Source organism: Diadema antillarum, unplaced genomic scaffold, assembly GCF_040938485.1.
Source record: "Diadema antillarum isolate AM-2024a unplaced genomic scaffold, OU_Dant_1.0 seq00001523_RagTag, whole genome shotgun sequence".
Taxonomy (NCBI): Eukaryota; Metazoa; Echinodermata; class Echinoidea; order Diadematoida; family Diadematidae; genus Diadema; species Diadema antillarum.
In genome coordinates, this window is record NW_027272255.1 from 274,556 (window position 1) to 290,572 (window position 16,017).

General features: G+C 40.1%; 1 protein-coding gene across 1 annotated transcript in view; it reads left to right on the plus strand.

Moving 5' to 3' along the window:
• Positions 1–10,346: 10,346 nt before the first annotated feature.
• LOC139710355 (uncharacterized) overlaps positions 10,347–16,017 on the plus strand; it is a 33,840-nt gene continuing 28,169 nt past the window's right edge. Inside the window, exon 1 of the mRNA XM_071622279.1 lies at positions 10,347–11,097. Coding sequence (XP_071478380.1) covers positions 10,737–11,097 — 361 coding nt within the window. The 5' untranslated portion in view covers positions 10,347–10,736. The remainder of the gene's footprint in view (positions 11,098–16,017) is intronic.

Sequence of the window (16,017 nt, forward strand, 5' to 3'; positions counted from 1 at the left end):
TCTGGAGATGATGTAGACTGAGAGAAATGAGGAAACTCTTGAATATTAGAGGACCATCTTTGTTCTCTGAGCGTTTTCCTACTCAATGAACAGCATTTTGAGTGAATACTGTGAACGTTATGTTTTCATATTTTTTTCGTTCATCCCTAATGGATCAGGGTTATCACATTTGATATTGAAATTGTGCTGTTTGTGCATGAGTACCTGTATAAAAGCAGGAAAATGATGCAAATATTAGACAAACAGTATTCCGTGTAGTCAAGAAAGCCGTCAAACTGGGTAGATGGGTCATCATTTCACGCTAGTTTTTGAACGTCTTTCAGTTTAGTGTGGGATCAAATATAGACACTTTTATACAATATGCAACAAGTTTGTACCACCCACCTCTTCTTGGGTATCTGTGACGTGATCTTTTCTTGCAGTGACAAATGATGTAAATCAAACAAAGTGACAGCATCATAACTGAAAGACAAATATAAATCTGTCCTATGGATGGCAGCTTTTTGATTCTTTTTAAATCACTCAAAGCAGCTCCCTAATGACAAGTTATCCTTTCTTGCAGACAGGACTGCAGAAATTGTCTGCATGCACTTGAAATCATATGCATGCATTGAAAATGACAGGGGAGGGAGGGGTAGAGAGGAGAGAATATCTTAAAGGGGAAATTCTAGACCAGTATAAAGTTTGTCTGAAAAGAAAGAGTACAATTTCCTTAAGCACAACAAAGAAAATTTGTTCAAGATCAAATGAAAGTTAAGGAAGTTGTGAGTTTGTGAAGTTTCACAATTTTCACAAAATGTTTCTTGAGCAGTCAATATGAAGATGCAAGTGATGGACTGATGTCGTTCCCTCACATCTTGCTACAGTTTGTACATAAAATTTTGAAATTTCCAGTTTTTCGTTCAAGTGCAATTATGCCTCAGTCTAAAATCCTGATATATCTGACTGATCATTATTTGCGAGATATTTAACCAGGAAGGATGTTATATTTTGCACTTTTATAGCAGAAAGGTGAAGTTTCGTTTTTTGTTTTTTTTTACACAATCAATGGAAAATTGTAAGGTGGTGACAGTGTCATCATCAGCTCATTCATTTCCACATTCATATCATCTGTTTTGCAAAATAGTAGATCTTTGAAATTACAGAATTTCCTTACTTTTAATCCAATTTCGACCAAACATTCACCGTTGTGCTTTTCCTATTCTTGCTTGTTCTTTTCAGACCAGCTTTTTAACTGGTCCAGAATTCCCCTTTAACCCTTTCTGTGCCAGGGACTTTGGGCGGTGTGTACATCGATAAGGAGTTTTTTGTGCCAATCAGCACCCAAATCACACAGAGGGTTAAGTCTGTATTATTCATCATAGGGTCTGTACTCATACTGTGGTGTACTGTTGCCTGATACATGAAAGGGGAATTCCCTAATGTTGGTGTCCAAGAGGATGGAACCCTGGCAGCAAATGAAGAACACAGTTTGAGCACATGTTCAGTTAAAAGACAGATTCAGCCATAATTATCTCTAGTTTACGTTAAGTCAGAAGCTTGGCACTCTCGGCAGTGTGCTGTATACAACGAACATGAAGCCCAGATTCTTGCATTTTTGTAGTAAAGAGTTGTCAGTTCTGTGATATTGCGGTTGTATTTGTCCTGGGGACCAGTAATCTGTTCCATATAAGTTTTACTGGTGTGCAGATACTATGTGAGTTTCACTGTGAAAAACACTTTAACTCTATTGGGTCATTTGTAATCATTAAAACATTCGGGTCGGTGCATACTTGGCATAGGAGCATGCGTTACTCGTGGCATTATGAAGTGACATGGAGGGGGAAAAATGATGTACAGGATCAGATGGTGGGGACGTTGAATTCTTTTGTTCGGTTTTAAATGAAGCAGCTGTGATTTTGTATTTTCAAATATGATTTAGGTTGGCTGCTCACAACACAGGGTGAAGCCAAGTTGGTGTTGGTGGTTAGTAGACAACATATGTGTCCCCAAAGTGTAGCATCTGTGGATGTTCAAAGCAACACCTTGTTGCTGTCTGTCGTCTAACTTTGTTGTTCAGTCGCATGTTCTCTGACTGAAATATCCAGTTAGCTGCCAATCTTGCACTAGCTATTCGACAAGAGGAAGTTCATTACCAGATTGTGCATGTATTTGCGCAAACAAACCATCTGTGGATAATTATTTGAAACCAAAGAAAGGGCCTGTTTTTAAGTCTTTAATGAATGGTTGGTGTATCTCATAGTGAGTTGTAATGTCATATCCTCCAGTGATAGCAGAGCCCACTTTGTATGTGCTTCACTCTTATTATTGCTAAAATGTTTCTCCTCCCCCCCCCCCACCCCCTTCAGCACACCCGTATTCAATCAATTAAATGAAATACTAGGTGCCACATGTGATTGCAATCCCAGCAAACATCACTACAGGTACATTCACCTTATAATTACCGTGATATTAAACAACGTGGTAACTTGTTGTCACTGTTCTCATTGGCAAAATATATAGGTAATAGATTCATTTCCTTCACGAAATACAATGTATCGTGGCATTTCTCGCCCAAAAGTACACCTCTCCACAGTATAGCATTGCGCATACGTATATCTCCTACAGGGAGAAGACAGGGAGATATTGGTCACGTGAGAACTATGAATGGTTGTATTTCGTGATGGGATTCACACTCAATTGTTGCATGCATAATTTGTGCGAAGTGTGAATTAGGAACATTAAATACCACATTTTTTGCGAAGTATTTGAGTTTACATTTTGAAATACTACAAGTGTGAATGGCCAAACAGTTGGGACTTGGATGTCATATCTGGAGTCGCTTTGCGGGTGACCAGGGTTCCATGCTCATATATGTGTGTTCCCCCCCCCCCCCCCCCCCCAAAAAAAAAAAAAAGGAGCTAAGTAGGCGTAGTGTTGCTGGCAGACTTTAATACCAGGCACTAGGGAAAAAACATTGAATACCCTGGTATATTGAAATATAAAAGATAAGAACTACGTCCCTTATATGAGATATTGTTCGCGCTTCTTCTGTGTGCATGTGTGTGTGTTTGTGTGTACAAAAATATAAAATTAAAATGTGCATTTAATGTTTATTGTATGGAAACGTATACGGCAAAAGAAGTCAGTCACATTTTGTGAATAAAAAAAACTTTGATGACATCCTCTGTCATGGACAGTGAACGAACATTGCAGGAATGCTAGTATAACACATCAACTAATGGGAGATTGACTGAGTGTATTAAATTCATTATCTTCCATGTTGCCCCGTAAAATTACATCCTGTTATAATTGTATTCAAAGTTTAAGAAATGTGGGAAATGTTGCCTTTAAAAAAAAAAATATAAAGCTTTACATCAGTTCTGAACTGAAGGACTTGGAATGGCTGGGAATAAACTGTTAAAAGAGGAAAGAAAGCTGATTCTTCACCGGAATGTCCTGACGTATATGACAGTCACATGAAAAACCCAAATGTTGTGATGCATCGTATTGTGAAGTATTAGTATGACATATTTGTGACTTTGTAATTTTAAAACAAGTCTTGTAAGGTTTCAGTGTGACACCGGTCCAAATATGAAATTAGCGAGTGAATTGTTGGCATGATCTAGTACATGTGTGTAAAAGTAGGAAAGGTTGTCAAAGAGTGTACGGTTCAGTTTTTGCGTGAGCCTACACCAGTGAGACCGTGGAGTCGTTGTGACCATTCAACGTTTGAAACTCTCTTGCGTACCATCTTTATTTCATACCAGATATCATCTGGCAAGGAACATGTGGGGTCAGAAGTGAACATGTAAAATGTTTGCTGACATAAATAGATTTAAAAAATATGATGAAATAACCAGTCTGAGTAGGAGGCAAAGTTCATACATTGACAATATCAGCAACCCTGTTACACTACTGCAAAATTGCTTCTCAAATCCGTATCCATGTGTTCATGCTGTCCTTCACTTTTGTAGAGCCTTACGCGAAATGCATTGTGCATCATGCAAAACTTGTTTATTATTGCTACTCACTATTTTGCCTTTAGTTTGCTTCTATTCTTTTAGTACTTCCCCCATTATCCCCCATGGCAAAATGAGCATGAAACATGCATTATTTTAGCTGGCTTATGAAATGTATTGGCACGATCATGCCACGGCACTGCTTTTGTTTTTGTTTTTGTTTTCCATTGACCCAATTTTTCACAACTTCCTTTTTAAAGAGAGAGAGAGAACAAACAATGGGAGAGATGCATTGAATGTAACTGTGACAAGATGTAATTACAATTTATTTGTGTAATAGTCTTGATCTGACATCACCATGCTATGTTGAGAGTCCAAGTGATTCGGTCAGCTTAAATTTTGAATAAAACGCACAAATGACGGGTGCAAAATGAGACTGAAAATCAATTAGAATGTATGTATAGATAGGACTGAGGATAGAATTTCAGGACACCTATTTCACCTTATTTGAATGAAATGACACAACTGAGATACTGAATGCAAAAGCTCAATACTTGGGTTGTAGTGTGTATTATTCGTCAGTTTTTTGTGTTCTGTGTGTAAAACAGAACATCCATTGAATGTGTGAAGGAGAGGGAACTATTTCTTACTTGGTAAGACGATTTGAATGTGCATTGCTATATATCTCAGTTTAATACAGACGTATGTTATGTTTTTGTTTTTACGTTCACCAATGTGAGATATGGTAAGTTCGAGTGGGATGTACCTATTGAATGCATGAAAACTATTTCAAAAGAAGTCGAGAGAAAGGGATGGCAATAAAAAAAAATAAAGAAGATATTTACCATGAACAGTAATTATCATGATTCACCTTTGTGCATTTTATGTATGTTCTGCATTGATCTTACAACTTATAGAAATTTGTATATATATATTACATGCATATATATATATATGTATATGTATAATTATTATATATGAGAGAAATAGGGAGTGAGAGACAGGTTGACAAGAGTAAGTGTTATAAAAGAAAAAATGCATGTATGAAAATTGTTTCAAAAGAAAAAATATAGATCTTAAATTGCACATCCGGACCACTTAAAAACTATAATCTGTAAAGAGCGAGTATAATTTTAAAGCACAACAGTGAAAATCTGATCAAGATCGCATGAAAATTGGGGAAGTTATGAAATTGTAAGGTTTTGCTAATTTTGCCGAACAGCTCTCGAACAGTTGATATGAATAATTATGCAAATTAGTGAGATGATGATACACACCAAATTTGCATGTGTGCTTATAACAAATATAACTCGTGGAAACAAAGGAAGACATGAAAAGTTTGTTCGCAAAAACCGATAAGTCCATCTTTGAAGATTTTGAAGTACGGTCTCTGTCATAAAGTACAAAATAATACCTTTTAAATGATATATTGGTCATTACATATAAAGGTACATTTTTGAAGTTATGGTCAAAAGAAGCAAAAATTTTCTTATTATTCTCTTTATTTTTCTTGACCTTTAATCGCAAATATCTCCATTTGGTAAATATGGACTTACTGGTTTTTGCGAACAAACTCTTCAAATACATATATACTGAATCTGGTTTCAAGGAAACTTTTATTCTTTACCTGAAGTTATGTTATCTTCTTTATTCATTCAAGCAAATTTGAAAACATGAAGTCGAGCACGATGATGTGGGCTCGTGTTTAATGGCTGGCGAGGCAAACCAGAGTAAGGTTTTACCACTGCCAATAAGTGGCGGGAGAGCAGATCGTCAGAAGCAGATTAATGAGACCAGACAAGATCAGACAAAGGGTTAAAGGACAATTCTGGACCAAAAATAACTTGATTTTAAAAAGAAAGAAAGAAGATCCCCCTAATAATTTACGAGTGAAAAATATTGGATTGAAAATTAATGCCCCAGTCACATATAAACACGGATGCTCAAGGATCTATACGGTGATCCGGGGAGATCCGGGATTTTGGTATGACTGTACACACGGTATCAACACGGCAGCTACACGGATAAGGCCGGAAGAGCGCGGCGTCTACACGGACAAACACGACATCTACACGGATCAACACGGCAGCTACACGGATCAACAGGGCATCTACACGGTAGCCACACGGATCACCCCGGATTGCTCTGCCAACACGGCAATCCCCGGATGACGCCGGATGTTTTTGACCTCCAAAAGTTGCCGTGTTGGCCTCCCGGCGTCAACACGGATCTCTCCCCGGATCAGATCCGGGGTGGTCCGGGGTGATCCGGGATGTCTATGTGACTGGGGCATAAGGAAGTCACTAAATTTCAAAGCTTCGCGAAACAATCCGCAAACAGTTGGCACGAATATACGTTAGTGTGGTTGAGCTGTTGATGTCATTACTTCACAATTTTCCTTTGATCGTGTACACGCGCGCACACACACACACACACACACACGTAAAATAATTATCGAAGCTCAATTCTGTCAATAAAAATCCGCACCCTTCCACAACCCGCAAGCTGGCAGAACAGTAAGATGGTTACAAGAATAACCCGTATCTGTGTTCTTTTCTTATCTCTTCTTTTTGGCTATCAAATTCATGTTTTACATCTTGCTCTCCTGAAGATATGGTTTTAACGATACGGAAATCAATTCCTTCTTTCTTTCTTCTTCTTCTTTTTTTTTTTTTTTTTGGGGGGGGGGGGGGGGGGATTCCAATTTGGCCTTGATGTATACGGTCAAAATAGACGAATACAACGATGAAATTGTTCAAGTGTGAGTTTCTTCAATTTGTCTCCCTCTATTGTTGTACTCGAAGTCGGATAAAAGGCAAGAAAGTTGTGCATTTTTCGTTTCAAATTAGGATTATGTTATGTCGCCGCCTCATAAATTGTCCATTTCATCGCACATGATTACCCACTGGATGTTTGTATTTTGTTTTGTTTTTTTCTTTGAATTATCAAAGAAAACAGATATCACTCTATGTACTGAAATTATGGGTAGTTTTACTTCCTAAGCGATGGCAATTTTTTTTTTTCGAGGGGATTTTAACAAAACAGGATGTAATGACGTACATTTCATGCATCTTACATCTTGGAGAGATGTGATTCGATGGCATCGTAATATTTTGTTTTTCGACTGTGATTATCTTTTGTATGCATATGTGTTGTTGTTGTTGGGGTTTTTTGTGTGTGTTTAGGTGTCCTCCAGTCGCATAAATCTAAAACTGCAAATTCCTCATGTTGATGAATGAATAACGGGATGATAGTTTTGGCCACTGGATGACTTGTCGTGTTAGACCCTCAAGACAAAGAGACAATCAAACTAACAAACCAGCCAACTATAACAAAAAACTTCAAAGTTTTCATTAAAGATGCTCTTAGCACAATTTTCCGAATAAATGCAATCACATCTTTAATGTGCATTGATGAATTAGCTTCTTCTGTCTCCATGGCTGCATATATATTGACTTCCAACAGGGGACGCTTGCAAAGTAATAATTCAATCTAGTGATTAAGAACACGCGGCCGCCGGGCGTCCGAATCAACTTGTCCGTCCCGCCCAGGTATACTGTGTAGCGGGAATGAAATTTCTCGGACGCGCACCGCGCGCCCTTGGCAGTCGAGATCTGATTGGCCAATACAACATCCAATCAATTATCGGCTGATTTGGGCCCCGTGGAAAAGAAAGCGAATCAATGTTTACAAGAGGTGACAGGTCATTCACCGACTCGGCCCAGGAGAAGGGAGATAAATTGCCTCGCTGAAATGGATGCAAAAATGTTAATTTGACCATATGTCACCAAAGAGCCTCTCTCCCTTCCCGCCTAACGTGGCCTTCCGTTGCTTTCTGTTATTATTTCCCGCCAATGGAAAATTTTCAGTAACTAACGATGAGTAAGCGGTCAAGTTTGTGGTCGTTATGCACAGGACTATGTATACAATATGTGTAAATTTCATGCATGTATGTATGTATGCGAGTTTGTGTGTATGCTGCAGTATCCCCAAGAGCGTCCGAATTAGACTCATCATGACACCATGACCAACTCCATCTACGTCCGGTCAAGTTTCTGGTTTTCACGGTTGCTCTGGTGGATAAACATGTATATACCACCTCCATTTGGTGCGTATGAAAACAAACACACAAACAAACAAACAAACGTCATAAGAGGAGTTTCGGACAGTTTGTTAGCAGAGCATGTATTGTCAAATGATCTTGTGTGTGTGTGTGTGTGTGTGTGTGTGTGCGTGTGTGTGTGTGCACACATATACAAAAGTATGTAAGTACATACACCTATATAATGTGTATATTTATGTAGCCTATCATAATTATATAAGTAGGCCTACATACTACAAAAGATGACGAAGTAGGGTAGTAATGCATTTCATTCCAACAGTGCTATTTATTCAAGCCAAATTTTCGACGCATACACATGTTATATATAATTATATTATACATAAAGATATAACTTTCATTTTCATATGAACTGGACACATTTGTAATTGAAAATATAGTAAGACCTCGATGCAGCATTACGCATTCACACACGCACACACACACACACACACACACGCACACACACACACAGATTTATTACATGGATGTCTACATTTCTCAGCAAAGGTCAAGGGAATGAGTGTTGTTCATTGAAATATCGGAGATTAATGCAAATTACAGTCAGGATGATTTTCTTTTATGTTTTTCTGTCATTGTGAAGTCAGAAATTGTTAAAGTAGAGTTCTGGATTGGGGGAATAGGTCTTGGAGTTTTTCCTAACATTCGAAGTCATCCCGAACTTTTGACGGGCTGTCCGAGTTTCATTCTTTCTTTCTTTTTTCGATTGGGAGTTTTACCAGGGAGGTGGGTCTCTCTTCCACCTCCCTGGTTTTACCAAGTTTTCTCAAATCCACACATATCGGGACACTCCATCCCAGCCCCTTAAGTCAAATATATACTGTTCTCTCTTGATATGGTATACATGCAATGGTAATGTGCTGTCTGAGATGTGTGGACGTTTTAATGACTATTAAGTGTGCTCCTGATTTGACTCCTTACGGCACCAGAAGTAGATTTCCAAAGTGAACAAGCTGTTATAATGGAGGTGTGTGCATGGGGGGGGGGGGGGGGGGGGGGGGGGGCTTGGTGGACCCTTTGACGCGCATTTGAGACCGAACGCATAGACAGTAAACCGTAATGCGTTACCGCAATCTATAAATACAGCCTGAACGTGGTGAGATTTTAAAGCTTTCTCAGGCACAGATACTTTAATCTGGTCTCAAACTAATCCTAAATTAGTCTCATTGATTCCTGCTGATGGGTGATCGGTCAGTTTTTTTTTTTAAATCTTGACCATCAGGTTGTAAAAACGCTGTGAATACAAGAGGGCTGAACAAAAAAAAAAAAGAGCAGAGAAAAGAAATGCACTCGCCCTGTACTGTGCCGCTCAATACCATCCTTAGAACTTATTGTTAGCATGAATGGTGATGATCCTGCAAGCGACAATAGACTGAAGCGAAACCACGCCGTTCCGTTCGACAGGTGCTAATCGCAAAACGTAGCCGATCCCCACGCGCAGGAGCCCATGCAATTATCCCATCCAAGCTGCATTACCACGTCCAGTCACTGAAATGGTAAATCACTTACAAAGCGAGTCGCTCAATAAAACAATAAAACAATCATCAACATCATAATCGGCCCCTTAGCACGTGTTGTCACGTAAATGGCTGGATTTCGACCCCAACCACCATCTATCATATTAACCCTATTGGGTGATGAATTGATGTCTGTATAACTCTGTGATTAGTTTACACAATCTTCAAACTTAAAAACAATCCACTTTAATCGTAGTTTCTGATATCAGCTGACAAAGTTATCCATCGCGTATGTCATAAAACATTCAAGTCGATATTTCTTCCAGGAACACGGGATAAGAGAGCAACGCGATGTTTCTATCATTCTCTTTGACTTTCGATGTCACGTTTAATTGCTCTTAGAAGAAGATGTTGAATTCACCGTTCAGAAGAAAGAGTGACTTTTCAGTTGCCTGGGAACGAAATTGGGATCAAAATTGCCCGGCGATGATGATGACATGGCCCGCAGGCCGAACGTTTGTTTTGAGCTCGTCTTTGTTCGCCTGGCGAGAAGACGGGCACACTTCATGCCCGCTTGCACACGTGGCCTACCGACCGCAGACAATGAAAACAGACGACACAAGGAGGTAAGCGCGCGGAATATCAAAACTGACAAACAAGGTAGGGGGGGAAAAAAATCGAAGCTGCTGAGTGGAGTCAGAACGGGCTGCTTGGCTATCGAGTTCTCGAGACTCAACCGCGTGACAATAAATGACTTGTTTTCTACACCCGCTGCGAGGGACGTGGGGAATACCATCTCTAATATTTTATTACATTGTCATAATGTCATGCAGAGAGGGACAGTTTCTGAACACGTGGGGATTCAGCTTGGTTAGGTAGCTACGGCCAGGGCTGCATGCCTCGGAAATGCAAATCGGAGTGAATAATGCGGCGATGTGGTGAAAAACCCGCAAGGCGAGGAGTCGCATTGGAGATCAGCGAGGCGTGCCGTGAACCTGCCAAATCTGTTCGCCGCCGAGATAGCGTGGGAAACTGACGTCTTGATTCCTCCATGATTCGTGCGAAAAAACCATAGGGCGTTGTATAGTCGGGCTACTACCCCTGTCGCCAAAAGGGGGAAGTACTTCTATTTACCAAGGAGAGAAAGAGAGGGAGAGAAAAAGACATAGTGTGACTTTCATCTATCCACAACTGACATTAGGGAAAGGATGTCGTCCTATGTGCAAAGATAACCATTTATCCCAGGATCGTATTGACTTGGATGTGTTCGCAGACAAGATCATGAGAATGGCGTGTTGCGCGGCGGGTACGCACATTTCCAAGTCCCAGCTCATCGTCTGCATTGTCGGATTTGTTGGATTTACGATTTTGGCTCTCGGTGCCGTGTCCGATTTCTGGGTGATCTACGGGGCTTCGATGACAACGGCCTCGCTCACCGGGGGCGTGGGTAGTGGCAACGGTACCAGTGGCAGCAGCAGAAGCAGCAGTAGTAGTGGCCCGATCACGACAGTGTTGGTTCGGGAAGGGTTGTGGCGAGTTTGCATGCAGTATGTCGCCCATAACACGACAAGAGTTCCAGGTAAGTTGAGGAAGTTTTTGTTGGAGATAGATGAGTATGTCCTTACCGTGCGTGCCAGTGTATTACAGGTTCAAAAATAGAAAGAGACGGAAAGAAAGATGTGGGCCGGGGATGTGGGGAGCTGGGATGTTGCTGTATGGGATGGGACTGACAGGAATAAACATGTATTGATCACACTCATTGATACACCATGATTAAAAGTATCAGTTGTTGATGTACCGTTTATGTTGATCATGTTCTTAAAGGCAATTCTTTGGATGGGGCTCACAAAAAAGGAAGTATCGGTGAAAGTGAAAGTATTGTTGTTTACGATATGCGATATGCATTTATCGATATGATTATATCTTCTTACACTGATTATGGAGCTACCTCCATCCATTGATCACGCAAGATAGCTCTATGCTGGAGAGTTTTTTTAGTGTGTGTGTGTGTGTTTGTGTGTGTGTGTGTGTGTGTGTGTGTTGGGGTAGGTTGGTACTGTTCATGGTTGGTTGGACAAAGGTCAATGCTCCCTCCCAATCCCCTCTTCCACACACCCCTCCCCCCACACACCTGATAGAACAATTATTGTTTTCAAACACTTCAAGATGTTTTGACACCTGTAAAGCAAATCTCTAGACGTGGCACCGTTGTTCCACAATAATTCAAGTTGATCCATTGACCTTGGACCGTCAGAGCACGATAGCACCGCCTCTGCAGATACTGAGGTAGTATTCCACTGGTATACACATGCAGTGTATTGTGTATACATGTATGTAACTCCATGTTTACAGAACGTTTAATTAAATTAAGATTAGGAAATGTTTGTAAGGGGCGTATGCCCTCGCGAACTTCCCATGAGTTGTCTCATGTCTTGCTATAAGTTATTTAATCATAAGTAATAATGCTAGGATCTCATTCACCTCGACGCAAGATGGAAACTCATTGTATTTATATGCAAGTCAATAAATACTGTTTCATGAAGTAGCTAACTCTTTTCATTATATCATACGTCATTTTTCATGAGTAGGAGGTGGTTCACTTCAATATTATGAAATTGAATCCGGGAATGTTCATATCACATTGTGATGTCCGAAGCAGGGTTTGTTTTGCTTTGGGGTTTTTTTTTCTCGGACCATCTGAATTCCCACCGCTCCGAATAAGCTAAATTGCATGTCTAACTTCACGGCGTGCATTGACTTGGTCCATCCCTCTTTGTTTCATGAACCTGATAGACAGGTGATAATGTTTCACAACAAACCCATTATATACGCCCGCAGTTTCTCTTGACTGCAATGATTTATGTTGTGCATTTGCGAGTCTACCGTGCTGGTATTAAACTCATTAATCTTGCCATCTCGCATGTGACAGCTTGGAGAAAAAAAACCCACATGAGTACATTATTAATCTGGCGAGGGAAATATCTTGGAATGGGGCAAATGATATACAGTCCAACGGCTGGGCCAAGCGCATGGTCGTGAAATCATAATTTGCCGAATGCTGAGCAACGCGCTCTCATAAATTCTTGAACAGGAGGCACCCGAGCTTTTAGAGTATTGCCCCAGCTTACAAAAAACAGCAGGTCTCAAAGTCCAGTCATAAACTTTTGTTGGGGGGTGAGGTCTTCGCTACGAGTAATTGTGTGAGCAAGGTCCCGCGTTTAGCTCGGCGGCGACCCTTATAGCAATGTAGCGTATTATCCGCGCGATCGTGTGCTTTCGACAAGCATCCGTTTGTGCGTGTGGCTGGCTTGTGCCTCCGATCGCTAATCACTGTGTAAATATAATTAGGGATTTGAAGGGAAAATATTATCCCGCGCGCGCTCTGTGTGTGAGCAAGCAAGCCAGTGGTTGTAATGTTGGAAGAGGCATGGGGCTCTGAGAGTTTTACTGCCGAGGGTCATCCGTAAGACAAACAGTCTGAGTTTGTCTCGTCGAAATCGAATACTTAGTACCATGCACGTCGGCAGACCAAAAGAAGCAAATAGCACGACACGCACACACGACCACCACTCATCTCAAACTGTGTGCACGTCTTGATTGAGCTATATTTGCCTTAATTGAAATTGAAAAATATGATATTGTCACATTACATAACGAACGACAGATAGAGCCGTCGTTCAAGTGTGTGTGTGTGTGTGTGTGTGTGTGTGTGTGTACACAGTGTATGTGTGAGTGGAGTCGAAAAGAGAGTGTATGGTAAATGTCCGTATGCCTATATTCCCCCTTTTTTACTCGAATCAGGGACCTCAAGTCAATTTACTATACACATAGTGTGAAATTATGCGGTCTTATCCACCAATCGAGCCACAACCAAGAAGCAACGGTAATACAAATATAACTGTTGTTTCTTGAAATAATATTGTCAGGAACGATTGTGGCGCCAGACATACAATCCAAGGAAAAAAATCAAAGGTTTTATCACCACAATATCGAAGTGTTTATTCAGTACTGGTATATCATGCAGCAGCTGTGGATAACTAGTGTGTGTGTGTGTGTGTGTGTGTGTGTGTGTAGTGTGTGCGGGAGAGAATTTATAAAGAAATCATGAAGTGTCTGACACCATCAATTTCCGGAAAAGACAACGTACGCCAGTCTCTCGCCACAAACAATGCAATAAATGTATTGATATATTCTCCTTTTATCTGTCTCTATAGTATATACCTGTGAGGGCTAACAGACAGAATATGGTGAAAAGGCGGAAATTATTCAGAGGCTATATTGCGTCCTAAAATAGGAGACCACATCTTCAGTCCAGCAATATTTAGAACGTCTGCCAAATGAAATGCTGCCTGTGGTTTGAGTCTCTCCCTTTCCTTCTTCCGACGTTTATGTATCCTTGTGTTTGCGGTGTGTATTTTCAGACTCTCCGACACACAATTAATGGCAAAATTAATATCGCAGCGGTGATAACACAATTCAAGACATCGACCGATATTCCGACCACTTCTTTTGATGTCAGACCAAGTAGAAGTAATTAATTCTCCTGCATGGCGCGACATATTACCACAGTCGCATGTAGCGTCTTATCACTCAACTGCACTTTGAGCCATGTTGAAGGTGTCTTACTGGAATGTTCGTAGATAAATGTTCAGATATAGGGGCTGGGGGAGAGATAATCTGCTATAACATTTCGTATAGAAAAGTGCAATAACTTCTGTATTTCTTTTTTTTTTAATTGTGTGTGTATAATTCTGTAACACAAACGAGGTTCAGATCGAATCGACAGTCGGGAAGTGATACTGTACAACACACGTATTGTATTTTCTTTCTCACTCTATTTTGTTACCGTGAGCTAATTCGTCCATGGATTTACACATAATACTCTAGTAGCTCCACGGTTCTCACCTCCCCGGTTCGACAATGATGGAACTTACTTTGACATGCTGATCTTTGCCCCTTATATACTTATACAACCAGGTTTCATTTGGCATTCATGTTCAGCTTGTTACATTGTGTTCAGCCTGACAGAACTCGTTCATTGTACTTCTACATTTAGTTCTCGATAACAATCCCTGCCGTCAAATATGACCTCTCTTACAAATTGTACATCCTGGTTTTGTGGAATATCATCAAGTATATGCGCCGAATCTCCGTTAGGAACCCCTTTCACCATAGGCACATAGCATGCAGACAGTTTTCCCACAACTAAATCAATCTGTAAAGAGATGATACAGTTTCGGTTGAGATGGGAATTCCGGTTTTAACATTTTGCAAGATAATTTATAGAAACAACTTACATAAAATAATAAGAGCATCAAATTCTAAGAGGAATTAAAACTTTATTTGATGAAAATTGGTTTTGAGATGGTCGAGATATCCAAAAACAGAGAGGTCCTAATAAAAGGTGGGTCCCACCTTTTATTATGATCTCTTTGTTTTACTTTGTTTTTGGATATTTCAGCCATTTCACATCGAAATTGTATCAAATAAACTTTGAATTCCTCTCACAACCAGTAAAAGGGCGTGTACAGTTCTGGTTGAGGTGAGGATTTAGCTTTTAACGTTTTGCGAGATATTCAGAAACCACTCTATGAGATGTCAAAGAGCATGCAATTTTAAGGGGTATCAAATGTTTATTTGATGAAAATCGGTTTGGAAATGGCTGATATATCCAATAACAAGGTGAATCAAAGAGATCCTATATAATAAAAGGCATGGCCTGTTGCCTTTTATTATTATCACTTTTTCTTTGATATCTCAGTCATTTTAAAACCAATTTTCACCAAATAAACGTTGAATCCTCTTTAAAATTACATGCTCTTTCATATTTCATGAGAGGTTTCTCATTATCTCTCTTAGGAATGTTCAAAACATGAATCCCCACCTCAACCAGTACTGTACAGTCCCTTTAAAATGTATGCTCTTTCGTATTTCATACTTGGTTTCTAATTATCTCGCAAAATGTTAGAACCTGCATGAATCCCTCTCTCAACCAAAACTGTATCATCCCTTTAATCTTCCAACGTAGCTTTGAGCGAACTCTGTGGCGCAGTGGATATTGCTCTGGGCTCGTAATGACGAGATACTGTGTTCGAATCCAGTGATGTTTCATCCGCTCAAGGTCCTTGTTACGGATGTCATATAATGACGAACAGCACCACATTGTATAAAACTCCATTAAACTTCATTTTCAGCTAGTTAGATAGCAAACTCGTTCTTCTCACGTAACATCCTACTCCCTGAACCAACCTTCCACGTGAATTTATAACTTTCAAAAGTTCACAAGTGTTCAATGTCAGATTAGATAAGTAAATGTACCTCACGTTCCTTAGTCCTGAGCAACCTTTCCCGACTCAGGTCTTTAGGGATAGCTTCTTCACGGTATAAGGTTTGATCACGATGTCCCAGTCGACTCGGTGCCAGGTAAAAATGGCAGAGGGGCACTCTCATTATTCTGAGTTTGATTCAAGTGCAGTGGCGTAATCTGTCTGTGTGCAGC